The 27,633-nt window shown below is 40.7% G+C and overlaps 1 protein-coding gene across 1 annotated transcript in view; it reads left to right on the top strand.

Moving 5' to 3' along the window:
- GPR156 (G protein-coupled receptor 156) overlaps positions 1–27,633 on the top strand; it is a 93,543-nt gene that overhangs the window by 53,857 nt on the left and 12,053 nt on the right. The window contains exons 4-8 of the mRNA XM_080823891.1: positions 15,197–15,332; positions 15,588–15,698; positions 20,982–21,107; positions 22,101–22,196; positions 25,452–25,688. Of these exons, the coding sequence (XP_080680017.1) occupies positions 15,197–15,332; positions 15,588–15,698; positions 20,982–21,107; positions 22,101–22,196; positions 25,452–25,688 (706 nt within the window). The remainder of the gene's footprint in view (positions 1–15,196; positions 15,333–15,587; positions 15,699–20,981; positions 21,108–22,100; positions 22,197–25,451; positions 25,689–27,633) is intronic.

Genomic DNA, 27,633 nt, shown 5'->3' with positions numbered 1-27,633 from the left:
AGCTGCTTGGACTGGCCCCTGCACTCTTGCCTCCCCATTTAATGTTGATATCACCCTGAGCTCCAGTCTACATTCACTTTTTATGCTATACCCCTCCCCTGATCTTAATCCCTCTTGCAACATATCCCCAAGCCCTGCCTCTTTCAAGTCCCGTTTTTCTAACTTTACAGTTGATACTTTAAGATAGACGTTCCTTAGTTAATTCAGATTCAGTGACCAAAAACCAGACTCAAACCTTACCATGAATCTTGCTCTACCTCTGTGTAGTTCCAATCTCAGTTAATAGCACTACCATCCATCCACTCTTCATTCTGGATTCCTTTGTCTCCCTACACATCCAGTTAGTCACCAAGTCTTAGATATTATCTTCTCAAATGTCAACCTGTCTTCTGCTGCCCATCTCCATTGCCCAGGGGTAACCCTGATCTCCTTTCCATCTGGGTTATTGCCGTAGCTGGTCTAGCCCATTTCCAAGTTAGCTACTGCTCTTTTGCCAGCATTTTTTCCACAAACACAGACTTGGTTTTCAAACATAGACTTCTACTGCTTATACAACTCCTTAGATAAGCATTTAGGATCTTTTGTAATCTGGCCCTAATGTACAATTTTTGTTTATTTCCTTTAAAGGAGGTTGTGTTTTCATGATACGAGGTAGTAGCTGTTTCTCAAACACCCACTGCTTTTATCACCACACCTTCGTTTATGCTCTTCCTTGTTTCATGACTCATTTTTCACCTCACAAACTCCTCTTTATCCTTTAAGACAAACTCTTATCCATCAAAATGGGGGCCTTGGGCCATCCTTATCAATATCATCTGGGAACTTGTTAAAAATACAAATTCTTGGGCACCTGGGTGGCTCAGTCGGTTAAGCGTCTGCCTTCAGCTCAGGTCATGATCCAAGGGTCCTGGGATGATTCCCACATTGGGCTCCTTGCTCAGCAGGGAGTCTGCTTCTCCCTCTGAACCTCCCTGCCTGTGCTCACTCGTGCACATCTCTCTGTCTCTCTGTCTCTGTCTCTCTCACTTTCTCTCTGAAATAAATAAATAAAATCTTTAAAAAAGAATAAAAATTCTTGGGGTCCTTACCCTCAACCCTACTGAATCTGAAACTCTAGAGGATGATGACCAGATTTGTATTTTAACAAGCTCTTCAGGTGGTTCTTATCAATTCTAAAATCTAAAAACCACTGTTCTAAGGGCATTCCTTTATCAATGCCTATAGTACTTTATATATACCTATATTTCTTACTACATTATTTCATAATCATAGTTACCTATACACTTACTCATCTCCTCTGCTACAAACTGAGTCTGCAAAGTCAAATACAATATTTTGTGTATTTCCCATCACCTGCCACAAGGTCTGGCACATAGGAGATGCTTGATAAGAATTCAGAGCCTAGGGGCACCTGGGCGGCTTAGTGGGTTAAAGCCACTGGTCATGGTCCCAGGGTCCTGGGATCGAGCCCTGCATCAGGCTCCCTGCTCAGCGGGGAGCCTGCTTCCTTCCCTCTATCTCTGCCTGCCTCTCTGCCTACTTATGATCTCTGTCTGTCAAATAAATAAATAAAATCTTAAAAAAAAAAAAAAAAGAATTCAGAGCCTAAAACACACCCATTCCCTCCAGGATTTGGTCCAGTTAGAGTGCATACAAACACACAGAACTGGATAATCAAATGATATTTTTACTCTTAAAGACATACATGTGTCACACAAGCCAAAAGCACGTATACCGACAGTACCAAGTGTCAGCAAGGATGCAGAGAAACTGGATGTCTCATACATTGCTGGTGGTTATGTAAAATGGTACTATTACCTCAGCCATCAAAAAAGAATGAATTCTTGCAATTTGCAATGACATGGATGGAACTAGAGGGTATTATGCTAAACAAAATAAGTCAGTCAGAGAAAGACAAATACCATGATTTTACTTATATGTGGAATTTAAGGAACAAAACAAATGAGCACAGGGGGGAAAAAATAAAATAAGAGAAAAACAGAGAGGGAGGCAAACTATAAGAGTCTCTGGAACTGTAGGGAACTGAGGGTTGGTGGAGGGGTGGGTGGGGAATGGGGTAACTGGGTGTTCCTATTAAGGAGGGCACTTGTGATGAGCACTGGGTGTTATATGCAACTGATGAATCACTAAATTCTACCCCTGAAACTAATGTTAACATAGTTAAGTATGTTAACTAACTACAATCTATTTATTTAATTATTTTTAAATTTTATTTATTTATTTGAGAGAGAGACCGTGAGAGAGAGCATGAGAGGGGAGAAGGTCAGAGGGAGAAGCAGACTCCCTGTGGAGCAGGGAGCCTGATGCAGGACTCGATCCCAGAACTCTGGGATTATGACCTGAGCTGAAGGCAGTCGCTTAACCAACTGAGCCACCCAGGTGCCCACTAACTACAATTTAAATAAAATCTTGAAAGGAAAAAAAAATAGTACTATTACTTTGGAAAACAGTTTGGCATATTGGTATAAAATCAAACATATGTTCACTGTGTAATTCAGGAATATTACTTCTGAGTATTTACTCCTAGAAAACTGAAAACACAAAAACAAATGTTTACAGCAACTTTATTTTTAATAATCAAAAAATAGAAACAACCCAAACATCTTTTAGCATGTGAATGGATCAACAAACTGTGGTGCATTCATATAATGGAACTCTACCCAAAAATAAAATGGGACAAAAATAAAAATGTTACGTTGCAACAACTTGTGTGAATCTCAAGGGTATTAGGCTGAATAAAAGAAGTCAGTCTCAAGAGGTTACACACTGTATGATTCTACTTACGTTGTATTCTCAAGAGATGAATTTATAGGGCTCCTGGGTGGCTCAGTGGGTTAAGCCTCTGCCTTCGGCTCAGGTCATGATCTCAGGGTCCTGGGATCCAGGCCCACATCGGGCTCTCTGCTCAGCCGGGAGCCTGCTTCCCCCTCTCTCTCTGTCTGCCTCTGTGTCTACTTGTGATCTCTGTCAAATGAAAAAATAAAATATTTTAAAAAAAAACCAAAACCTTCTTTAAAAAAAAAAAAGAGAGATGAATTTATAGTGATAAAGAACAGATGAGAGGTTGCCAGAGGTTATAGCTGGGGGGAGGGTGTGACTAAAAAGAATAGTCTGAGGGTAGTTTTGTTTGCATGATGAAACACTTAAGAATCCTGATTAAGGTGGTATTTGCATTAATCTGTATGTATGGTGAATTTCATAGAGCTACACACACACACACACACACACACACAAAGAGCACGTGTAAAAACTGGTGAAATTCAAATAGAGTCTATACTTTAGTTAGTAGTATTGCACCACTGTCAGTTTCCCGGTTTGGATAATGTAATCTAGTTATGTAAGATGTTGTCTTTGGAGGAAGCTGGGTTAAAGATCAAGCTGTTTTGCAACTTCTTGTGAGTCTCAGATAATTTCAAAATAAAAAGTTTTTTGATGAAAAGAAAGCACAGAGACTGCGGGTGAAAGCCAAATTAGAAAGCACTCCTTGACGTGAAGCTAAAATGGGGCCCAGGAAAGGAGGAGGGCTCATTGCCTGGTAGAGGTGAGGAAGGAGAAGAGAAGAGGGGAGATTCCTGCTTTGGAGACCTTCTGGTAGAACTTGACCTAGGTCTGTTCACCTCTCTGCAGTCAGAGTGCTCACCCCTGTTCACCTGGGGGAGTGTGGGTCCCGAGGTGAAGAGGGAAGTGAAAGTTTCCTCCTCAGAAGTTTCCCACAATCGGCAGAGAGGGAGGAAAACCTTTCCTCAGTAGGCCTCAGTGGGAAAGCAGAGAGAGGGGGATAAGGTTTACTCCTTAACAATGTTTACAAAAGGTTAAGTGTGTCAACAGTGAAAGAACCCAGGCTCTGGGCTCAAACTCCACCTCAAATCCCAGCCCCATCTCTTACTAGGCATGTGACTCAATTGCCTTATTGAACTTTGCTGAATTCCATCTCCCTATTTGAAAGTATGGATAATGATGCTATGTATCTCAGAATGATGTGAAGATTGCATTAGATAGTGTATGTGGAGCCCTTAGCAACCCCTTAGCAAATATTAAATATATAATCGATGTTGGCTACTCTTTTTAATATTATTCCATATTATTGTCAATATTCTAAGAAACAGAAAAAAACATACAGTCAAATGATTCTGGCTGCAATGTAATTTTTTTATGATTTAGAGGTACTTCAAGATCCTTCAGTACGTCAAGCTTATCATAAAATCAGCATTTAGTCCCTAGATGTGTAAATTCAGACAATTTAACTTAAAATTAACAGTTGCTACTTTCTATTACAGGCCTCTTATGCGCTTTTATTTTAGATACATTTTCTCTGATCTTTATAGAACTGGAAAGAATAAATATTATTTTTCCCATCTTTATTTTATTTTTTTAAAGACTTTATTTATTTATTTATTTGTCAGAGAGAGAGAGAGAGAGAGAGAGAGAGAGTGCACGTACAAGCAGGGGGAGATCAGGCAGAGGGAGAAGCAGGCTCCTGGCTGAGCAAGGAGCCCAGTGTTGGACTCGATCCCAGAATCCTTGGATCATGACCTGAGCCAAAGGCAGACGCTTAACAGACTGAGCCCCCAGGCACCCCTATTTTTCCCATTTTTATATAAAGAAACCACCTCAGCATGGTTGGGCAAATCACCCACCATAAACAGCTAGTCAGTCTAGTCAGTCTGATGTCAGAGCCCATGCTTTTCCCACTACATCATTTCAACCTCAGTGTTAATCCACAGAAGCTGCTTCAACTCACAGATTATCTAACAATTGTTCCTTTCACATCAGATTACAGAACAGAACACACAACTCCTGTCACAGCCTAGGGCAGACCCTTCCAGGCCCTCCTGGGGCCAAGACATGGAGACTCTAGGCAATGATGGAAACCAAGAGCCCAAAGCCTGTTGTGGCAAGAATGCAGTCTGGGTTTCTAGCCAGTAGGTAAAGTCAGGAACCATGAAGGGAGCCCTGACAATGTCCAAGATCCAGGCCAGCACTCAGAATTGGAAAGGGCAAGCAAAGCCCAACAGAAGGCACTCCAGAGGGCTCAGGATTTCCTCTCTGTCCACTTGACAATAAATGCCAGCTAAGAGAGCCTTGAGGAGCCTCAACCCTTGGCCTACCACCAGTGCCACTGCTGGACATTAGAAACCAGGGTCAAGAGGGCCTCTAGCAGAAGTTCATTATCAGAAGGATGGACACCAGGTCCCAGGTGGCCATGGTAACCTAGAGGGGAAGTGAAAGCACACTGGAGGGAACCAGGAGTGAGGTCATCTTCATTAGCTGTCCCTTTGTTGTCCCTTTCTGGCTATAAAATTGCCATGCAGGGTCCCTTCATCATAAAATGAGAGGGTCAGTCCCAGTCCCTGGTTTAAGTGGTGCTCCTCATGACACTCAGACTCCAATTCTGTCCTTGGCAATTCCTGGGGCAGAGTGGGGGGGAACAAGCAGTCCGTGCCTTCCTAGCAGCCTCCCTTCTATCTCTTGTAAGTACTGGACCTCTAAGGGCCTTCTAACTTTAATGATTTATCCAGGATAACAAAGTGTTTCCACTAGATTCAGGGTCCTGTGTCAGGTGGTAATGAGCAAAGCTGGGTAAAACCCAGTCCCAGCGTCAAGGATTCCCAGATTCTGGCCCAGCAGGGAGTGATGCCGGCAGCCCTAGTTGCTAGGTTTCTTCTCAGACTCACCAAGGCCCCAATTTCTCCCACCCCAATCCTGAGGACCAGAAAGAAGGGGAAGGAGAGGAAGGAAACCTTCCCAACATGGCTGGCAGATCCTCCATGCCTCAGAGACTTTGATGAACATGTCATCTGGTAGATGATAAATAATATTCTGGTTACAACAGACTCCCTGGGATCCGATGCTTCATGGGGGCAAATGTGCTGTGCTTTATGCTCTACTTAAAATCAGGGCATCTGCCGTGCCCTTTGGGAAGTGCTACATGTCTTCTGGTAGCTAGGGACTGCTCAAGGCCTGCCCCCACAGCTAAGGGGAGAAAGGAAGTTGAAATCATTGCCTCATAAATTACAACACACTCTAGGGTCCGATGTTATATGAGAGGAAAGGATTTTTGTGTTTCAGGTTTTCCCCCCTGGCATTTAAAACATTTAAAATATTGCATGAGACATGACAAAAATATATTTAGAAACTAATTCTTTTTAAATTGATGTGGAATGTGGCCATAATACTCCTAATTAAAGCCATACAAGCTCCTTTCTGGTAAGGGTACCCTTTGGGGCTTTCCCCCCTCCCCCCGCCTCTCATCACCAGCTTATTTTGATTCTATCAGTGTGTTTTTTCACTACTGTCCTAAACATGAGCTGATAAAATGAAGTAATGGTCATTTGGTCTTCTATCTAAATTTCCACATTTCAGCTTTAAAAATATTTGCAGGAATGAATTCTTTTAAAATGATCCTTTGGCCTATTTATATAGTCTAGGAAAGCTATATTTGAAATTTGTACTCTGGAAATTTATATGCCTATTCACATATAAATATTTATAATAAGCATACATTCATATACATAGATTTTATTAAATGGCCCTGTGATACTGAGAAAACAACTGTTATTATTAAATTAAAATTTTATTCTATTCTAAAAGAAAAAAGGCAGAATAAGAAAATTGTCTTTGCAGTGAAAAAGTTAGAAACCAGGGAGGTGGTATCCAAATGAGCTGAGGATAGAAATTATACCTCATTTACCTTCCTATCTCCAGGTCTTAATACTTTAACAAATAGATATTTAGGAATTGTTGAATTAATGTTTGACACAAGAAGATCATTAAAAAGATAGTAACTAATAAAACACGGAAATACTAAGTTCATCTGCTAAAGGGGAACTTGGGGCCAGGATCGTTAGCAAGTTTTCTTTTGCACTTAATAGCTGAATGTTTGGGTGATTAATGGATGGATCGACTGATTGATTGATTAAGATGTAAGTTCTAAAGCATCTCTGATGACCAGGTCTGCCTGTGGATCCTGCTTATGGTAGAGAGGCACACACACACACAAAGTGTGACTAGCTTATTAACAAGCCAGCAGTAGGGGAAAAAACTTGCCTCTGCCATAAGTTGAGAAGGAGAGCGCTGGAAAGGAAAGTAGACGTCATCAAATCCAACCACCACTGATCCCCTAGCTATCCTGCAGGCAGAATGTCTTTGTTCTTCCAGTTCATCTCCAGCTCCAGCAGCTGCAGTCCTGAACTGACAGAACAGTGGTAGGAGCCTGCTCTCTCCATGTAAAACAAAGCTATGCAAGTACTTACAACTACAGGAAAGCAGGCAAATTTAAAGAGGCCCAGCCCACCCTGAGCATAAAGCAGGACTGTGTTTTAGCTCGCTACAGAACATAATTTAGTAGCTGCAAGGATGTATAGAATAGGCGTGCATTGTAGCCTAGCTGCAAGCAGCAAATCAGTCCAAGATCAGCAGATTTTCTGAAGTCAGGGAATGGATGCATGTTGTTAACCTCAGAGCAGATGTCAGCTGAGACTGTAATCTGTGTGGTCGTGAAGATGAGGACTCATCCATCAACTGCTTGACAAGGGCTGTCATCATATCACTGGGCCTCCACAGCCCTCGACACATGATGTAAGAGACATATTGGACAAAAGCATTTCCTGGGGGAATTCTCCAGGAAGAATTCAGCCAATGGAAAGGAATCTTTCAAGTGGCCTGATTTCATTGGAAACAAGTAAACACATATGTGTGTGTGCATATATGAATATACACATCCCCAAGATGCTGCAGTTTCCTAGAAACAAAGAGAGACTTCACCAGCATTCTGTTAGGATTCTTTCTCTCACTTATTTTTAGACTCCCCCAACACCATGCTGAGTGGGGAAGCAAAGGAGTAGATCATCTGAATGACAAGGCTTTTCAGTGACGGTTTGGGGTGTGGAGAAGATTTGTCAAAACCCAGTGTCTGGGCACCTGGGTGGCTCAGAGGGTTAAGCCTCTGCCTTCAGCTCAGATCATGGTCTCAGGGTCCTGGTCTCAGGGTCCTGGGGTGGAGCCCCGTGTCCAGCTTTCTGCTCGGCAAGGAACCTGTTTCTCCCTCTCTCTCTGCCTGCCTCTCTGCCTACTTGTGATCTCTCTCTGTGTGTCAAATAAATAAATAAAATCTTAAAAAAAAAATACCAGTGTCTATGGAAAGCCACAGTACCCAAAATAATCTTGGCCCTTTCATGTTCAATAATGCCAGGAAGATTTCAGCCATTCCAGAGGGGACTTCCTAAAACTCTTACCATAACCCAGAATTATCCTTTTTGTCTTAACACACAGACATTGAACCAACTTTTGACTTTCCTTCTCACTGTCAGAGATCTCTACTGCTATAGAGCCATTTGGTACCCTTTTGAAAGGGTAAGAGCCTCATCTTTCTGCCTAGCAGAGGAGAACATTGCCAAAGAAAAATGAAATTAGGGAAGAAGACAAAGAAAAGAAGAAGTGATAGGTTTTTCATATCTATTAATGAATTCATTCATTCACTCATTCATTCATTCAACAAATGGTCATGGAACACATGCCATTTTGTAAGGACTATGCTAGGAGCTGAGATACAGACGAATAAGAAACAGCCTGGCTTTTGAGGAGTAGAAACTGTCTAGTGAGACAAACATAAAAAGCTGGTAATATAACATGACAATTGTACTGATGTACATATACCCTGGGGTGTTATAAAGCCGTAGAGGAGGGCACCAAACCTAGATTGAGGGCATCATCCAAACAGATACATGCTCTTATTTCTTTGAAGCCAATGAAGTGGGTCACCCACAAAGAAAATGTGAAACATATCTCATAGAACAAATAAAAAGATTAATTGGTGGTACAGTAAGCCCTGCTAATTCGTTAGAGGTCATTGATTTTGGTGGCAACAGTCTGCAAGGTTATAAAATTTTCTCCCCCAGCATTCTGCTGCTTGGATATAAAGGCAGACAATGGGTTGAAATTTTGTTGGGAGTTTTGTCAGGTAGATGCAGCAAAAGAGCTTGTTTGGAAAAGGAAGTGGGTGTTGCTGAGAGAACAGTTCAGATGACCAACCAGAGGTGTCACGTTGGGTACAGAAAGGAAGAGAGACTGACAGACTGTGAGGAAGCTGAAGAGCCAGGGAACTGGAGGTCTGCAGGCTGTCAATGAACAAGTATGTTAGAATTGCGCATATGAGAGGGCTGGAGGATAGGGGACTTATTCATTCACCAAAGATTTGCTGGGTGCTTTCTTTTTTTTTTTTTTAAGATTTTATTTAGTTATTTGAGATAAGGAGAGAGAGAAAGAGAACAAAAGCAGCAGAGACAGCAGAGGAAGAGAGACAAGCAGACTCCGTGCTGAGCACAGAGCCCACTGTGGGGCTTGATCCCAGGATCCTGAGATCACCACCTAAGCTGAAGGCAGACACTTAACCATCCAAGCACCCCTTTACTGAGTGTTTTCAATATCCTAGGTAATGTTCTAGTGCTGGGAGTACATCATGAACAATTCTGATTGGGAGAAGATAATAAACAATAATAAATCTATAAATTGTGTAATACCTTAGAAAGTTATAAGTGCTGTGGTGGGGTGGAGATAGAATAGAACAGGGTAAGAAGGATTTGGAATTCTGAAAACGAGTGTGATTTTAAATGGGGTCGTAGCCCTGATTGAGAGGGTAACTTTTGAACAAGGACATAATAGGACAGAGGGAATGAGCCGTGCAAATACATGATTTAGAATATTCTAGACAGGGAGAACAGGCACTTCAAATTCTTGAAGTGTGTGAGTGCCTGGTGTTTTCAAGGAATAGCAAGGAGGCCTGTGTGGAGTGGAGTGGGCAAGAGGAAGAAGTAGGAAATAAGATAGAGAGCTAATGAGGGCCAAATACATAAGCCTTGTACACTCTGGTAAAGACTGAGTTTTCCTCTAAGCGAAACGGAAAGGCACTGCAGGCTTCTGAACAGAGAAGTGACGTGATCTGATTTACCCTTAATGGATTGCTATGACTGCTATGTTGAAAATAGTCTTAGGAAGAGTCCAGAATAGAAGCAGGGAGACCAGTTAGGAGGCTTTTGTAACAATCCAGTTGAGAAATGCAGTCAGACTTTGATCAGGGTGGTGGCAACAGATGTGGTGAAGTAGTGGTTTTGGATGTATTTCAAGAGATTCAATAGGGTTTTCATGACCGATTGGATGTGGGTGGTGATCAAGGGTCAAGGAGGACTTCAAGATTTTTGGTCCAACTCAACAGAAAGACGGAATTACCATTATATGAACTAAGGAAGAATGTGAGAAGAACAGGTCCAGGGAGAAGACTAAGAGTTCAATTTTAGATGCATTGAGATCAAAGAGGGGAATATTGGTCTTCAAAATTTATGAAGAAAAATCATTCTGAATAATTATAACAGCCAAGATGGGACCCTGGGGATGTGTACCTAGAAGAAGAATAAAGTGAAGTCATTTTGATAAAAGAATTTAGAACTCTGGAGGTGGAAAGGTTAATGAAGTCTCCCAGGATGGTCTCCTAGAGTGGTGGCCCAGACAGGGGAGGAAGGAACAGGGCCATGCTGCTCTCACCATTATGTTACAGAATTAGAATATATATGGTTAGAAGTCACGTAAATACTTACGTATTGCTTTGAGGTGTGCAGAATTTGAATTGGGTTTAGATATTGAACCCAAGACATTAGAAAAAGCAAAGTAGCAAAATGATCACTACGTGCTGAAACACACAAAACAACATTATGATAAAATTGTTTGGAACATATGTAGCTGAGGTAGATTTATAATCCCCCTGTAGCATGGATCAAAAACAGTGGATTGAAAAATAAATTCAGTTGACTCTCACAATTTAATCTTAAGTGTTTTATTAAAAATCTTTTTAGAAAGACATTCATACTTGGTTTTAGATAAGTTTAAAGCTTAGTGACCCACATATAGCATTTCAGAAACCATGACCCTGTGACGTTTGAAAAAATTTTTCTAATAGCCACAAGAAGTACCCTCAACCCTATTTGCAAGCCATGTTTCCAAATTCACTTCATAACCAGAATTAAGAAGAAACAATAGGATGACCAGTCAGTCCTCCATAGCAAGTATAATAAACTTCAAAGTTCAGAAACCTGTGTTTGATAAACTTTTAAAACATCATACCTGTGAGCTGATGGACGTCATATAAGCATCAGAATTCATTAAAGACTTTTGAAATGATAATTCAGGTTTATACAGGTTCTACAGATATAGATGGATATTTATCTATTTATATTGAGACTTACTTGAGAATAGAAAAATCAAGAAAGCTCATCTTACATTGCCAATGAATAAATGAAGAGAAAAAAATGAGATAGCTATAGAATCCTTAAAAAAACAACAACAAAAAAAAAACACCTTGTTTCTGAGTGCTAATCCAGTCCAAGCCCTTACCTCTTTATAAATGCAACATAGGTAATTTTGTTGGGACCGAATATTTATAATTAAGTATATAATATTGAAATCTTCTTGCTTTGTGGAAATTATGTGTTTGTGGTTGATTAGAATATTCAGCATGTGTAGATTTCATCTTTAATTCAACAGAAAAATGTAAGTGACATTGGTGGTTGAACTCCTATTAAACTAGGAAAGACATTCCCCAGACATACATAATTCATCTGCTGAATAGGAGATGATTCACTTTTCAGTGACTTCACAGGTGTTAACTTCACCAAACAAAATAGGTAAATCATCTTCCATTCATTTTTTTCTGATGCAAGTTTTAAATAAAATTTTTTATGAAAAATATAAAAATAAACTTATGTAAGTCCACAACATGTCCATTTAGGAAATGAATTTGCATCAACTTCTGAGGTATGAAGACCATGTAATATATATTTTATCAAAAATAACTAAGCTGGGGGCACCTGGGTGGCTCAGTGGGTTAAAGCCTCTGCTTTCGGCTCGGGTCATGATCCCAGGGTCCTGGGATCAAGCCCCGCATGGGCTCTCTGCTCGGCGGGGAGCCTGCTTCCACCTCTCTCTCTGTCTGCCTGCCTCTCTGCCTACTTGTGATCTCTGTCTGTCAAATAAATAAATAAAATCTTTAAATAAAGAAAATAACTAAGCTGACCTTGAAACAAATAATACATTATATGTTAATAAAAAACAATAATTAAATTTTTTAAAAAATAACTAAACTGAATTCCTCCTAACTAAATCAAGAGAGGTAGAAAGTTTAAATCAGGGTTGCATGCAGTGCTGAATAACGCAAAGAAGATCTGATTGTAGAGTGGTGTTCAAATAAAAGGGCCCCAGAGAAGAATTAAGAAAGAAACTTACCCATCAGTGATCTGGACAGCACAGACATGAAGCTGTGAACTTGGGCAGCTGCTTGTCAGGGAGGTCATCATCAGCTATTCATGGTTCATGCTTGTGCGTAGTCATGGGGAAGAACAGCCTCAGTTATTTGTCCTGCAAGATCTACCCAGTGGTTTTTCCACTGCGCAAGCTTCTGACTGCACCAAGTAGGCAGTCCCAGGTCAGCAGTGCCCCTTTTCTAAGCAGTGTCAGCACTGGTCTATCTAAGGTATTACTTTACTTAACAAATGTATTGTGAAGCTGCTGGTTCACACTGTTCTTACTTTGGCAATCAGTATTCACCCCATAATTCTCCTTCTTATGGGAAGAAATAAACTAGTGAAGATTACTCTCCCTCAGTTACAGTTTGAAGACTTGCTGACTGAGGAGATGGATGAATGAGTGGATAGGAGGATAAGGCTAGATTTTAAATTTGGATGCAGGAGACTTTAAGTAAACAAAATTGATCTGTATACATGCAGTTCTCTTCCTAAGTGATGAGATAGTATTTTAAGAAATTAAGTCTGAAAGTAATATACAGAATGTATTAGGACAGGAAAAACACTGGTGTTACAGAGGGTTAGAGGTTACATCAAAAATCTAAAAATTCGTAGTTTTGCATCACCTTAGTTTTCAAAGAATTTTGCCACACACCTCATTTGATCTTTGCAATCATCTGGGGGATGGCTAGGAAAGATAACATTATTTACACAGATGAAGAAACAGGAACCTAGAGTGGTGAAGTGACTTGCCCAGAGTCCCACACTTGTGATTGGCAGAGCCAGGATACTCATCTGTCACACCTGACTCCACTTCTATTGCTCCTAACTTAATTGTATCCTGGATGCATGCAGTAGCAGGAATTGAGAGTAAGAGACAACTCAGAGAGATTTCAAAATAACAAGTGAAAGAAACTGGCAATTGATTGGGTATAGGTGATAAACAGGAGAGGTAGGACACCTGGGTGGTACAGTCGGTTGAACGCTGACTCTTGGTTTCAGCTCAGGTCATGATCTCATGGGTCATGAGATCAAGCCCCAGGTCATACTCTCCACTCAGCGGGGAGTCTGCTTGAGGATACTTTCCTTATGCCCACTCGCTCACACATGCATGTACTCTCTCTAAAACAAATAAATCTTTTAAAAAGAAAAAAAAAAAAAAAGAGGGGCGCCTGGGTGGCTCAGTGGGTTAAGCTGCTGCCTTTGGCTCAGGTCATGATCTCAGGGTCCTGGGATCGAGTCCTGCATCGGGCTCTCTCTCAGTAGGGAGACTGCTTTCCTCTCTCTCTCTGCCTGCCTCTCTGCCTGCTTGTGATCTCTCTCTGCCAAATAAATAAATAAAGTCTTAAAAAAAAAAAAAAGAAAAGAAACAGGAGAGGAAAAAGTGATTTGTAGGCTTCTAAAGCGTGAAGATGGTGAGATTAACATTATCATTAGCTAATGTTGGCTACATGCTTACTCTGTGCCAGGGACTGTGCCACCCACTTCGCTATATTACCTCCCTGAGTCCTTACAACTCTGTCAGGGGGAGAGGGAGGTATTATTGTTATCCCTTTTTTATAAAGGGAATCCATAAAACTTGTTCTCATTTTTAGAGGGAAAAAAAGAAAAATCAAGGGTTTTGCTCCAAGACAAGGTAAAGCTCAGCTGGATTTACTGGCCTACCTTATCTGTACTTGGGGCCTGAGTCCCAGGGCAATGACTTGGTATTTTTGTGTGTGTGGATGTAATTATGCTGCCAGCCACAAAGTAATCAAAGCTGGGCCGTTGTTGGTTATCATGTTTGCAAGTCCAGCACTGCCAAACTGTTTAATGCCTCTGAGTACTTTGACTGTCATTAGAGTAGGCCGCACTAAGTAACTTGTTTTGCCTTGGCTCTAGACTTTAAAGTTGTCAGCCAGGTAATCCAGATAAATAGATAAGAATGCTTTCGTCCTTACTTATTATTTTAATATGAAAATATAACTAAGTATAATTATCAAGTGACTTAATATAAACATTGAATTTATGTAGAATACACTATTTAGACTAAAACTCTTAAATAAACGACATTCCTTAATTGTTATCAGTCACTGTCCAGAGTAAGCCTGGTTTTCCCCTTAAGTTAACCAATTCCTACATTTTTACCTTGTCCTGAGCCTCCGTTGGTGCCCAAGGGTCTGTCTGACACCTTGATTGTCCACACTTCCCTCTAATCTTTAAATCATTCTGTAAACTAATTTAAAACTATTTGACCAAAAAAAAAAAAAAAAACCCGATTAAGGAATGTCATTGTATTTAAGTTTTAGTCTAAATAGTGTAATTTAAAATTTAAATAAATTCAATATTTATGTTTATAGTCCCTTGATAATTATTAGTAGTCACTTGATAAATCCCTTTCAATGCCTGCTTCCTTCTTCTCTTTTGGTCAAGCAGAGAAAGGAAAAACAATTTTACATATCAAATAGAGTAAATTGTGGGAAAAAAAATCACAAAGACTTTCCAAATAGCAGGTTACCTTACAGCTCATTTCTAAGAGCTCCAAACTGTATCTCTTTAGGTATCTACCTGCTAGTTATTTATTCACTAGGCTGCATATAGTTGTCTCTTAGCAACCATAAATTTCATGGAAAAGTCCTAACTCTTCTCTGATACCACCTGTTTTTTAGAAGTTGGCCTTTTTTTTTTTTTAAAGGATTGGAGTTATATAAGCAAGAAATGCCAGAATTTAGTTCTTTTTTAAAATAAATTTAAATCCTAACAATTTTTTACAGGGCTGTAAAGTGGTTTCTTCCCAGTGGCCCTTCCCTCTGAGGTTACATTGGAGATTATGCTTGTGGGGAAGCTCTGTTCACTCCCACAGCAAAGGGTCATGATTATAAGTGTCTTTCTTCCTTGATTCACTTTAGGATTGTGAAGATGTCCAGTCCCAATCTGAATATTGTGACCTTACTTGGCAGTTGTCTGACTTACAGTAGTGTTTACCTCTTTGGGATTCAAGATCGAGATGCTTTAGTGGGAGGCTCAATGGAAACTCTCATTCAGGTAGGTTAAATCTTAAGTTTTTGTTTTGAACAAAATGTCCAACTTTTGATTTTTTTTTTTTTTCAAATCAGCATCTCCTATAGGTGGTGGCTATCTTTATCCTTAGAATGGGCACTCTCAAAGGTGATCACTGGAATGCTTACTGCAGTCCACATCCTGCCCCTTGCCCTGTGTGGACTGAGGCTTTGCAGATCAGAATGTGGAGAACAACAAAGGTCTCTCATGCCTCTTGCTTCTATCCTTTTCCCTCTGTAGATAAGACTATCCATGCTGTGCATTGGGACCTCCCTTGTTTTTGGTCCTATTCTGGGGAAGAGCTGGCGACTCTACAAGGTGTTTACCCAGAGGGTCCCGGACAAGAGAGTGGTGAGTAGGCAGCAGTTACATACCAGTGCTTAATTGCAAACAGCAGCTTTATTATTGATCATAAGCTAGAGAAGTTTGTGTTGGATTACTAGGTAGGCCCTTTTATGGCAATCTGAATTTCCTACTCCTCATTTCAAACCTTGGAGTAGTGTGGTCTCCTAAGTCTCCAAGCCCGGAAAGCTATGTGCCAGTGCTCTTGGGAGATAGGACTTTGAATGTATTTCTGCTTCATATGTACCCCAGGCCCTGGTACTTCTGGTACCATGTGAACTGGCCAACATCTGGAACCAGTGTGAGAGAGAACAAGATGCCCAGAGAGATTGTTGCTTGGCATAAATGTGAGCTGAAAGTAGAGTGAGGGACAGTGATTACAGAGAAGCTGTAGCAAGTAAGCAGTTATTTCCTTTACTGGAGCCCAGTTCTTTTCCATGTGGAAGACCATTTTCTGCACTAGGAAGGATGGGCCTGAAGCAGTGAGCAAAGAAGAGGACATCCATTCACCGGATAGGATCAACCCTAGAAGCTCTGTGGCAGTCAGATCACCTATATCCCTGACATCAGATGTCATCCTGACCACATTTCCCCATTGTATCAGGTTCCTTGCCCAGACCTCAAAGTTCAGTCATCAAACTCTTTGGCAATAGGTCCTAGCCAGACCCAATATATCACTCAATAGGAGTTTACTTCTCTGGAATGATTTTTTTTTTCAAATATTAGTCATTATTCAGTGAATATTCTTAATAAGCTCAGCTGTGAGTAACCATGATATAAAAAAAAAATTGACTAAAGGACAAGAAGTTTATCTATCCTTCTATAACACAGATTTCTTTACAAAAAATGGTTTTATTGGGGTGCCTGGGTGGCTCAGTGCATTAAGCCTGTGCCTTTGGCTCAGGTCATGATCTCAAGGTCCTGGGATCAAGCCCTGCTTCGGGCTCTTGGCTCAGTGGGGAGCCCACTTCCCCCTCTCTTTCTGCCTGTCTCTCTGCTTATTGTGATCTCTCTCTGTCAAATAAATAAATAAAATCTTTTTTAAAAAATGGTTTTATTGAGGGATGCCTGGGTGGCTCAGTTGGTTGAGCCGCTGCCTTCGGCTCAGGTCATGATCCCAGCGTCCTGGGATGGAGTCCCACATCGGGCTCCTTGCTCCGCGGGGAGCCTGCTTCTCCCTCTGCCTCTCTGTCTGCCTGTACTCACTCTCTCTCTCTCTCTCTCTGACAAATAAATAAATAAAATCTTAAAAAAAATGGTTTTATTGAGGCATAACTGACATGCAATGAATTGCACATATTTTAAAGTGTATGATTTGACAACTTTTGACATAAGTACAAATCCATGAATCATGGTATAAATCTGTGTAAGTTTCTTCAAGAATCTTTGTTGTCTCCATCTCCTGTTCAATCCTTACATCCATTCCTATTCCAGACAACCACTGATATGCTTTCTGTCACTAAGGATTCGTTTACATTTTCCAGAATTTTATATAAATGGAATCATATAGTATGTACTCTTTTTTTAAAAAAAAATATTTATTTAAGAGAACGAGAGTACGTGCATACCAGGGAAGGGGCAGAAGGAGAAGGAGAGAGAGAATCTCAAGCAGACTGCCCACTGAGAACAGAGCCAGGATGTGGGGCTCAATCCCACAGCCCTGAGATCATGACCTGAGCCAAAACTAAGGGCAGACGCTCAACTGACTGAGCCACCCAGGCACCCCTGTGCTCTTTTTTTTAACCTGTCTTCTTTCACTTGGCATAATTATTTTAAGATTCATATGTGTTGTTGGATGCATCAGTGGTTCTTTTTTTGTTATTGGTGAGTAATATTCCAAAGTGTAGACATACAGTTTGTTTATCCATTCATCTGTTGATGGATGTTTGGGTTTGTTTCCATTTTAGGGCTATTAAAAGTAAAATTGCTATGAAAATTGATGTATAAGTCTTTGTAGTAGACATATGCTTTCATTTCTCTTGGATTAAAAACCTAAGAGTAGAATGGGTGGATCATATGGTTAAGTGTCTGTTTAACTTTTTAAGAAACTGGCTTTCTCCCAAAATGGTTGTACCTTATTACATTCCCCCCGGCAATGTATGAGAGTCCCTCTCCTCTATATCCTTGCCAACATTTGACTTGGTTGTTCTTTGTAGTCATTCTAATAGAGGTTTATAATAGTATCTCATTGTGTTTTAATTTGCATTTCCTTAGTGCAATGTTGATAATTTTTTCACATAGTTATTTGCTATCCATATGTCTTCTTTGGTGAAGTATCTACTCAAATCTTTTACCCATTTTTTTTAAACTTAGTTGTTTGTTTTCTTACTATTGAGTTTTGAGAGTTCTTTTTTTTATTCTGGATAAGCCCATCAGCAGATACATATGATTTGCAAAGACTTTCTTCCAATTTATGTCTTTCTTTTCATTCACTTAAGTGTATCTTTCAAAAGAGAAAAAATTTCTAATTTTGATGATGTTCCAATTACCAATTTGTTCTTTTATGGATCATGTTTGGTATCAGATCTAAGAAACTTTCGCTTAATCCAAGGCCTCAAAAGTTTTCTCCTGTGCTTACTTGCAGAAGTTTTAGAGTTTTCATTTTTTACATTTGGGCATATGATCCATTTTGATTATGGATATGATATGATATGATTTATGGATCAAAGTTAATTTTTTTACATATTAATATGCAGTTGTTCCAGCTCCATTTAATGAGAAGTCTGTCCTCTTCACTGAATTACTTTTTACCTTTGTTGGAAATCAGTTGTCCATAGATATGTGGATCTATTTTTGGACCCAATTCTGTCTCGGTGATGTATTTGTTTATTTTGACACCAATACCATATTATCTGGATTATTGTTGCTTTATATAAAATCTCAAGTCAGGGAGTGTTAGTTCTCCGATTTTGTCCTTCTCTTTCAATATTGTTTTGACTAATCTAAGTCCTTTGAATTTGCATATGAATTTTTGAGTCAGCTTGCCAATTTCTGCAAATTTCTTCTGAAATTTTGACGAGAATGTGTTGACTCTATAGATCAAATTGTGGAGAACAGACTTCTTAACAATGTTGTGTCTTTTAACCCATGAATACAGTATATATCTTCATTTACTTAGGTCTTTTCTAATTGTATAGTTTTCAGTGGAGATCCTTTATAACTTCTATCAGATTTATTCCCAAGTATTTAATTTTTGTGCTATTGTATGTTATTGTTCTTTATTTCACTTTCCAATTTTTTGTTGTTAATATATGGAAATATAATTGATTTTCATATGCTGATCTTGTATGTTGTAACCTTGCTAAACTACTTATTGTAGATCCATCAGATCTTTTGTAGATCCGGCAGATTTTCTGCATAGATGATCATATTATCTGTGGATAAAGAGTTTCTTTCCAATTTTCTGTATGACGGCCCTGTCTAGAAACACTAGTACAATGTTCAATACAAACATCCTTGAATTTTTCTTGACCTTATAGGGAGAGCATTCAGTATTTCAAAACTAAGTATGTTATTTATAGTCATATTATAGATATCCTTTACCTAGTTAGGGAAATTCTCCTCTCTTCCCATTTTGCTGAGGGTTTTATTAAAGAATTGATGTTGGGTTCTGTCAAATATTTTTTCTGTGTCTATTGATCATGTTTCTTTTTCTTTTTTAGTTTGTTCGTATGGTGGAATTACATTAAATGATTTTAGGATCTCAAACTAACACTGTTTTCCAAACTGCACTTGGACATGATGTATTATCCTCTTCTTTTATTGTTGGACTCCTTTTCATAAGATTGTGTTTATAATGTGTATACTCATAGAATACTCATGTGTATACTCAAGGAATATTGTTCTATAGCTTTCTTTTCTTATGAAATCTTTTTCTAGTTTTCATATAGCATGATGCCAGCATTATAGAGTGAATTAGGAAGCATTCCCTCTTCTTCAGTTTCTGGAAGTGTTTGTGAACATTGCTATAATTGGCATTCACTTACAGTATAAGTATCTCATGATTGTATGTTTCCATTTCCTCATCTCCTGATCTTTGTGTTGTTTTCACTTCTACATATAAACCCAACACAGTTGTTATTCATTTATGTTTAAACAGTTATTTTTTTTAATAATTTTTTTTATTTTTTTATAAACATATAATGTGTTAGTAGCCCCAGGGGTACAGGTCTATGATGAACAGTTATCTTTTAAAGATATTTAAATAATTAAAATCAACATGCATTTTTCCATGAAGGTAATATTCCTTGTATAGATCCATATTTTCATCTGATATCATTTTCTTTTTGCTTTAAAGATATTAACATTCTCATGCAGGTGTGCTAATGCTGAATTCTTCCAGCTTTTGTTTATCTGAAAAAGTCTTTATTTCCCCTTTGTTTCTGAAAGCTACTTTTGCTGGATATAGAATTACAGGTTGAGGCTTTCTTTTCTTCTTTTAGTACCTTGAAGTTTTCATTCTGCTGTCTTCTCACGTGGCCTTCTCTGATAAGAAATCTGATGTCATCCTTGTCTTTGTTCCTCTACAGATAATGTGCCTTTTTGCTGGTTGATTTGCAGATTTTCTTATTATCACTGGTTTTAAGCAGTTTGGTGAAGCAACTGATGACTGATGCGTTTTTATCTTACAGACACCGTGAATCACGTAACTAGTTACGCCCTCTTCTTTTCAATGGTCATCAGAAACTCAGATCCACATTTCTCCCTCAATTCATTAGGGCTGTGTACTCTCTTCTTCTGACATTTCATCCTAATTCTCCTGATTTCTTTCTTTTCCTTGATTTTTTTCAACTTTTCATCCTTTCATAGTATATATTTTTTAATTTTATTTCTGTAGTTACAAAAGTAACGTAGCCTCTTTCTATTAAGTCAAACGATTCATATATGTATAAAGAAAATGCTAGTAATCTCTCTTCCACCACCCTCATCTTTCAATCTCACCCTCCAAGTTAATGGTTTTTAACAGTTTTATGTGAAAACATTAATATCTCTACATGCTCATTATGCACATATCTAGAAATAATAGTGTGTTCATTTTATAAGACTCCTTAATCCTTTGTGAGAAAAGGCAGGATATGGGACAGATAAACAAATAAAAACGTTTAGTGGTGATGGTGATGACATGGACATAGACACCATTGCACACCTGTAGTGTGTGTTTCATCTTTGATGGCTGGATGTGAAGCCCCTTGGGAGGGCTGACCCTGGAACCTCAGAGAACCTAGCGTACTCTAGGCACTGTGTCATTTAGCCAGCAAGCCAAGGAAATGTATGACCCTGACTCTTTTGCAGATAATCAAAGACCTGCAGCTACTGGGGTTAGTGGCAGCCCTGGTGATAGCTGATGTGATCCTGCTTGTGACGTGGGTGCTGACTGATCCCATCCAGTGCCTCCAGATTCTCGGTGTCAGTATGACGGTGAGGGGCTCAATCTCTGGATAATCTACTTTCCGAACTGGGAGGACAGGCTTCTGTGGGTACACTGAGGTCATTCTCCCAGTGATACTCACTCTGTGTTCATTCTCCCAACAAGAAGATAAATGACCCAAAAAGCAGGGAGAGTCGGGAGCTGTGGCTCTGGTGAGTGCCTTGCCCCTTCTCTGCAAAGTGTGCTACCACAGCCACTGCCCCTGCTCCACGTGTCTTCCAACAGCATCCACTGAGATGTCGGAACATGAGAACTGCCCAGCAGTTATCTCTGCTTTCACATGATCAACAATGAGAACTTTCAGCCACAGGAAGTTGACTTCCCCTAGTTATTGAGAAGTAAAAGTGGTATTTTGAGGTGGTCTTTGGAGTCAGTCAGCCTTCCTTCAAATTTCACTTACCAGCCATGTGACCTTGGGAAAGTCATTTAAACCTCTTGAAGTATCTGTTTCCTCATAGGTAAAGTGATGATGATAGTGCTTCTTATTTCCTAGGGCTGTGGCTTAGCTGAAGGGAAAAAACACAGGGGAAGGGCTCAGCTGTGCCTAGTACATAGGTTAAAATAATGGGAAGTGTTATAAGTTTCCAGCCTCATAAGGGGCTGAGGTATACAGTGAAATCTTGACTTTGCAGATTTAATATGTACAGTTTCACCTGTTAAAAAATAGTGGAAACAAGATGTGAAATAATTCATAATTTTGCTGATGCACTAATATGAGTCACTGTGGTAGCAAAACAATAACTGAGGAGTAAGCCCCGCCATCACCAAGCATCCACACGTCAGCTGGACTTCATCATCTTTTCTTTCACCCATAGCCACATTCATTTAGATTATAACCGAGTCACCTAAATGTTACAGTTTTTACGTATTAAGGGCAAAATCACATGCTGTAGAAGAGTTCATGCTCCAGATGTCCCCAAAGATCTCCTGTGTGTTCCTGGTAATTGCGGGTTCCCTCCGTCCTGACTCTGTGTACTTCCTAGGTGACAGGGAGAGACGTGTCCTGCTCTCTGACCAGCTCACACTTCTGTGCTTCCCGGTACTCTGATGTCTGGATTGCTCTTGTTTTGGTGTGCAAGGTTGGTAACCACATCTCCTTGGGATGTAATCTGTCTGTCACCAACAAAATAGCCACACAAAAAGGGAATTAAAGGAATTAATGAGGTGATTTCTGCAAAGAATCTTGAAATCAGAGGAAACCTCTGTTTATGCATAAATCTCAAAATCATGACCCTTTATTATTTCTCTACTCTTTATTTGTCTTGGGGGTCATTTTTCCAATTCTTGAAACCCTCTCATTTAATTTTCCCCTAAATCATGTGAAATTTACTCACTGTTTCTCTCGTTTCTTGGTCTGATTTTTTTAATTGATTTGGCAATACCAGTTTTCTCCCCAACTCCCTGCAAGGGAGATTATGCAGAGACATTTTATCCAGCTTTATTTGTTCTGTTGAGTGCCCTGATTAACCTCCTTGTATTTTTCTTCAAGATTTGGGTCAAGGTATCCTGCTGCCTTCCACCAACCTTTCTCAGTCTGATCGGAAGAAGGGCTGGCCCTCAGACAGATGGCAATATCCCTGGTGTCCTTTGAGTGGTTCCAGCTGCCTCAAGTGTCCTCCTACCGCCCTGAATCTCCCACAGTTAGCCTCATTTGTCTCTGTTAGCTGGCAAAAGTAGGATATTATTTCTAGCAGGTACAGGAAACCTGTACAGGGCAGGAGGTTCTTAGTACCAACAATCCTACTAGCTGATTTCAGCATGGAGAAATAGAAAATCTGGCTGTGAGGGGTATAGGGCAGGCCTATTTCACTCAGGCAAGCCCTAGGTGCTAAGAGACTACCTGTTGATTCTTGGGACAGAGAGTCCTGGTGGTCTTTAAAGGTAAACTTTACTCACTTTACCACTAGGTAAGTGTTCAAGTGGTTGCCTCTGAGAAATAGGGCTGGAATTGGGAAATGTTGGTTTTTTACTATGTGCATATATTACTTTGATAAAAATGTTTTTAAAAGAGAACACTGGGCAGAATATAGCTCTTAGTCTCTAGTTTCTTGCTAACAATTAAGAAAATGAACTTCCGAATATGACAGAACAGGGTTTGAGTTCTGACTCAGCCCCTTCCTAGCTGACCCTGAACCTCATTTAACCTCTTTGAGCCTGGGTTCCCGCCTACATAAAATGGGGATGATGACAAAATCCTCTCAGAACTGTTCTGAATTTCAAACGAGTTAGTGCATGATCAGAGTTTTCAGCCACTCCTGGCCCATGGAAAGAGCTCAATAATTGTTAGATATTATGATTATTAATATTCTACTGTCCCCTAGACAGTTGATTTCTTGAGCCCTATAGAAAAACATGTCCTCCCCAGGACAGAAACTCAACATTTCCCCCATAGAAGCTCACTTTGTGATTCAAGTTGATTTATTTTCTCCTTAGCCTTTTATACAATCGCATTTCCATTTTATTTCACTGTAATATCTTTCTGAAGGACAAGGAAAGAAAAGGGGGAAAGAGTGCTAAGCATCAGGAAACTGACTGAGCCAGCCCCTCCCAGGCTCCCTGGTCAATGAGCACTTCCTGAGGATGACTTAAATCTTCACATTATGTTCCAGGACCCCACCCCCACCCAAACCTGGCAACTACCTCCACTCGACACTTCTCAGAAGTGAATGTCAATGACATACAAGTATTAGATATGATTTCCTCAAACACAAGTTGTGGATGTAGAGAGGCTTTATTCATACCTCGTTCCCTTTTGGCAAGAGGTTTAATGGCGTTAAAACATTTTAAAGAATGAGATGTGAATAGGTTCAAAATCATAGAATTAATTTCATTTACTTATAATTAAATTACTAGGGTTCCAGTCTGCCAGATGCCACCTGATGGTGTCAGTTACGCCAAACTCAAGCCCCACTGGCCTGACTTGTGTATTTTCTAGTCATTGAAGATCTCAGGGGGCCACCTTTGGCCCTTAGGCCCCTCCTGGGATACTGGGCATTAGGGGTGCCCAGAAGGCATCCCTTCACTGTTGACTCCTTCACTGTGGGCACAGCCAGTCCTCCAAAAAATTATCTTTAGGGCTGTCCTGGCAGATGGAGTTGGTCAGATTGTATGATTTCAGGGTCACTGGCAGGTACCCTGCTGATACCAGCCTTGCTTTCATTATTAGTTCTCCCTGTGAATATCTGTACTTTCCACCCACACCTCAATCCTCATGGCATCTTCACATTCTGTGTGACAAAACATGGACATCTGTGTGCTTGCCTTAAATCTTCCTACCAGACTGAGCTTCTTGAAAGTCAGGACCATGGCTTATTCCTCTTTGTAACACCTTTGCCTACCCTGCACCTAATATCATACTTTGTACATAGACAAATATATGTTGAATCTATACATTACGTATTATTGATCACAGCTTTGATTTCTGTTCCAATACAGCTCCCTCTAGGAAAGGCAGCACTTTAAAGTGCTGTGAGTAATTTTCTGTGTAGTACAAGTGAGAAATCTGAGAGCGGTTTTATATTCATGGGAAAGAGGAAAGAATAGGGCACTGGGTTCCTGGTGGTGGGGGCAGGGAATGTCACACAGAGGATGAAGGGTATGGATGAAACCTTTATTGCCTGTGCCTGCTCCACAGCCTCGCTTAGGTCCCAGCCTGCCTTTGTTCTCTTTTTCCATCTCCCATAGACACCCACTGGCACAGAGCCGCTGCTAGCCTATAGAGATCCTTTGTGTAAATTAGAAAAAGTCATCCCTTCTAGACAGATGCAATCTTGCAGGTGCAGGGCTTGGCAAGCAGATGGTGTCTTTGGGAAAATTAGGGGGGGGGGAAAGCCCATTCCTCAGGGCGCTGCCCCTGCCATGGCACACGGCTTGACAAGCAGACCACAGGGCTGTTTCCACTTATACGTGCCCCTCAGCTCCATGTAGTGCAAAACCACACAGCAGGTGCAGTAGTCCTTACCACTGACAGCTCGGCACGCCCACTGCCCTCCGAGTGCCCAGCAGCACATCCTGTAGACCTGCTACCCACCTATACCATCCTGCCTGTGCCCTGTCCCAGCAGAGTCCTGTCTGGTGGCTGACTTGCTGACCTCCAGTAAACTAATTCCCAGGGAGGGAAAGGAAAATCACATTTATTTAGCACCTAACAGGTGTAAGGGGCTGCCCTTAGTGTCTTCCCATGTGCTATCTCAGTACATCTTCATAACAACCCTTTAAGGTAGGTCTGATTATCCTTATTTTAAAGGTGAGGAAATTGGTTTCAACCTTACTGCTCCTTGACACTGAGCCCATTGTTACACTTCTCTCAACCCTGGGGTTCTCTTCATCTCCAGGGCCTGCTGCTGCTCTATGGTGCCTACCTGGCTGGCCTGACTGACCACGTCAGCTCTCCTCCTGTGAATCAGTCTTTAACCATCATGGTTGGGGTCAACCTCGTAGTAGTGGCTGCTGGGCTTCTCTTCGTGGTCACCAGATACTTGCACTCCTGGCCCAACCTGGTCTTTGGACTCACATCTGGAGGTATCTTTGTTTGCACAACCACGATCAACTGCTTCATCTTCATTCCCCAGGTATGCTCTAGGGAGAATTTGTCAGGCTAGTCCTCTTTGTCATTCCAGAGGCTTCCCTGGATGTGATAAACTGCTCACTTTGTTTTCTATTGAGACTTTTGGATACCATTTATTGGGGAGTCAGAAGGAAGGCAAGTTCCTCGTGAGCGTGCTCTCTCCGTTCTTGCCTCCTCACTTCCCTGAAGAGGACGACTCTGCTCCCCATCAGCAGGAAGGACAGGCCAGAGTGGCTGGGCAGGCATGGCAGCATGTTTCTAGCCCTGGCAGGCTGCCTCCCAGACCAGCTTGTCCACCTACCCTCCCGTCGACTTCACTCATCTCTAGTCCCCCCTTCTCCTTGATAATGTCATTTCTTTCACTAGCCTGGGAGTGAGGACATTTTCTTTCTTTCCTATTGGAGGTTGCAGATTCACAGAGAAAAACTCATTTGGAAATTTATGCAATTTAAAATGTTTTTTTTCTTTTTATTACAAGACAATATAGAACATTTCTTTTTATAATAAGGAGAAATAAAAGCTGAATAAAAATGTGTTTCACACTATGGGAATTAAGAAAAAAAAAATCAAATGAGGGAGAAAGATAGAAGCAAAAATATCCAGAGAGCAGAGAGAAAGTAAGGGAGTCAGAGGGAAAAAAGGACTCCATGGGCTCTGAAAGTGATGTTAAATTATTCATGTAATGCCCTAGGGTACCACTGAACCACATATATCTGAGTTAATGAACTTGGCATTAGGCACCTGTCCTGTTTCCCTTCTAGATCTCTTTCTCTTCCCCTGAGGCCTCCCTTATCCCACTACTCCCTCTAGACTCCATCTTGATTCCCTTTGCAGCTTACAGTTGACTAGGAATGACTTCATGAGGGAGCAAACCGATAATTAAAGTGTTGGCTGACGGAGGGTTACGACTGCACTTTGGGGCACGATGGTGTGACACAGGCAAAGGCCTTTACTCTCTTTCCCTTTCATAAATTCTCATTAAAGTAATCTAGAGAATAAACAAATATGCAAACATCTGTAACAGCAGCACTAAAAACCAAGGATGGGTATTACATCTCTGCTAGAAACTAGAGGAATTTTCGCTGAATCTCTATGTTATAAGAACTAGATGGAAGGAAGTCATGAGAGCTGTGGCTTATTTGTTTGGGGTGTAGCAGAAAAAGGGCTGTTCCTCTCTGGGAGATGGGAAAAGGGGAGTGGGCAGGGACCTTTTGCATGACCCACCCCTTAGGCTCTGCGGCCAGTGTTGATGATTGGTAAGCCATCCATCCATTGCCAACCCCTTTCTTCCTTCCTCACGTCCACTACACAGACTGAAAGAGCTCAAGACTTGCTTTACCAAATTCCCTCATGGCTAGTGGTGCCCAAGTGATACCATTTTGGACACTAAAGGTTTCCTAGCAGACTTATGAGAAAGCTTTTGCTTTACTAACAACAACAACAACAAAAACTGAAGGCATGGCTGGCATCACCTATTCTACCTCCTTCTTACCTTGAATGTTTGTGATAACTGGAGCTATGGAAGCCATCCTGGGACTACAGGTGAAAAGGCAAGCAAACATATTTCTGTACTAGGAAACTATAGCTCTTCTCACGTAGGACTATAGATTCAGGAGGGAAGGACCTATGAAGAAATTCTGCAGTTCACAAGAACTGGATCACAGACTTCTGAAGATCTGGAGAAGCTGCCTTCCTCTGAAGTAAAATAGTTTTTGGAATAGATCTGATTTGTTTTGTCAATGGGATTCAAAGGATATTGCCTCTCTTCAACTCAAGGGAACCATCATGAAAAGGACATAATCTTAGAAATATTGAATAGGGGCACCTGGGTCACTCAGTTGGTTGAGCATCTGCCTTCGGTTCAGGTCATGATCTCAGGGTCCTGGGATTAAGCCCCACATCTTCTCCCTCTCCCACGCTTTGCCCTGTCCCTCTGCTGGCTGCTCCCC

This window comes from Martes martes (genome assembly GCF_963455335.1).
Source record: "Martes martes genome assembly, chromosome: 1".
NCBI classification, from domain to species: Eukaryota; Metazoa; Chordata; class Mammalia; order Carnivora; family Mustelidae; genus Martes; species Martes martes.
The sequence above is the reverse complement of the archived record's forward strand: the minus strand, read 5'-3'. Positions and strand labels throughout refer to the sequence as shown.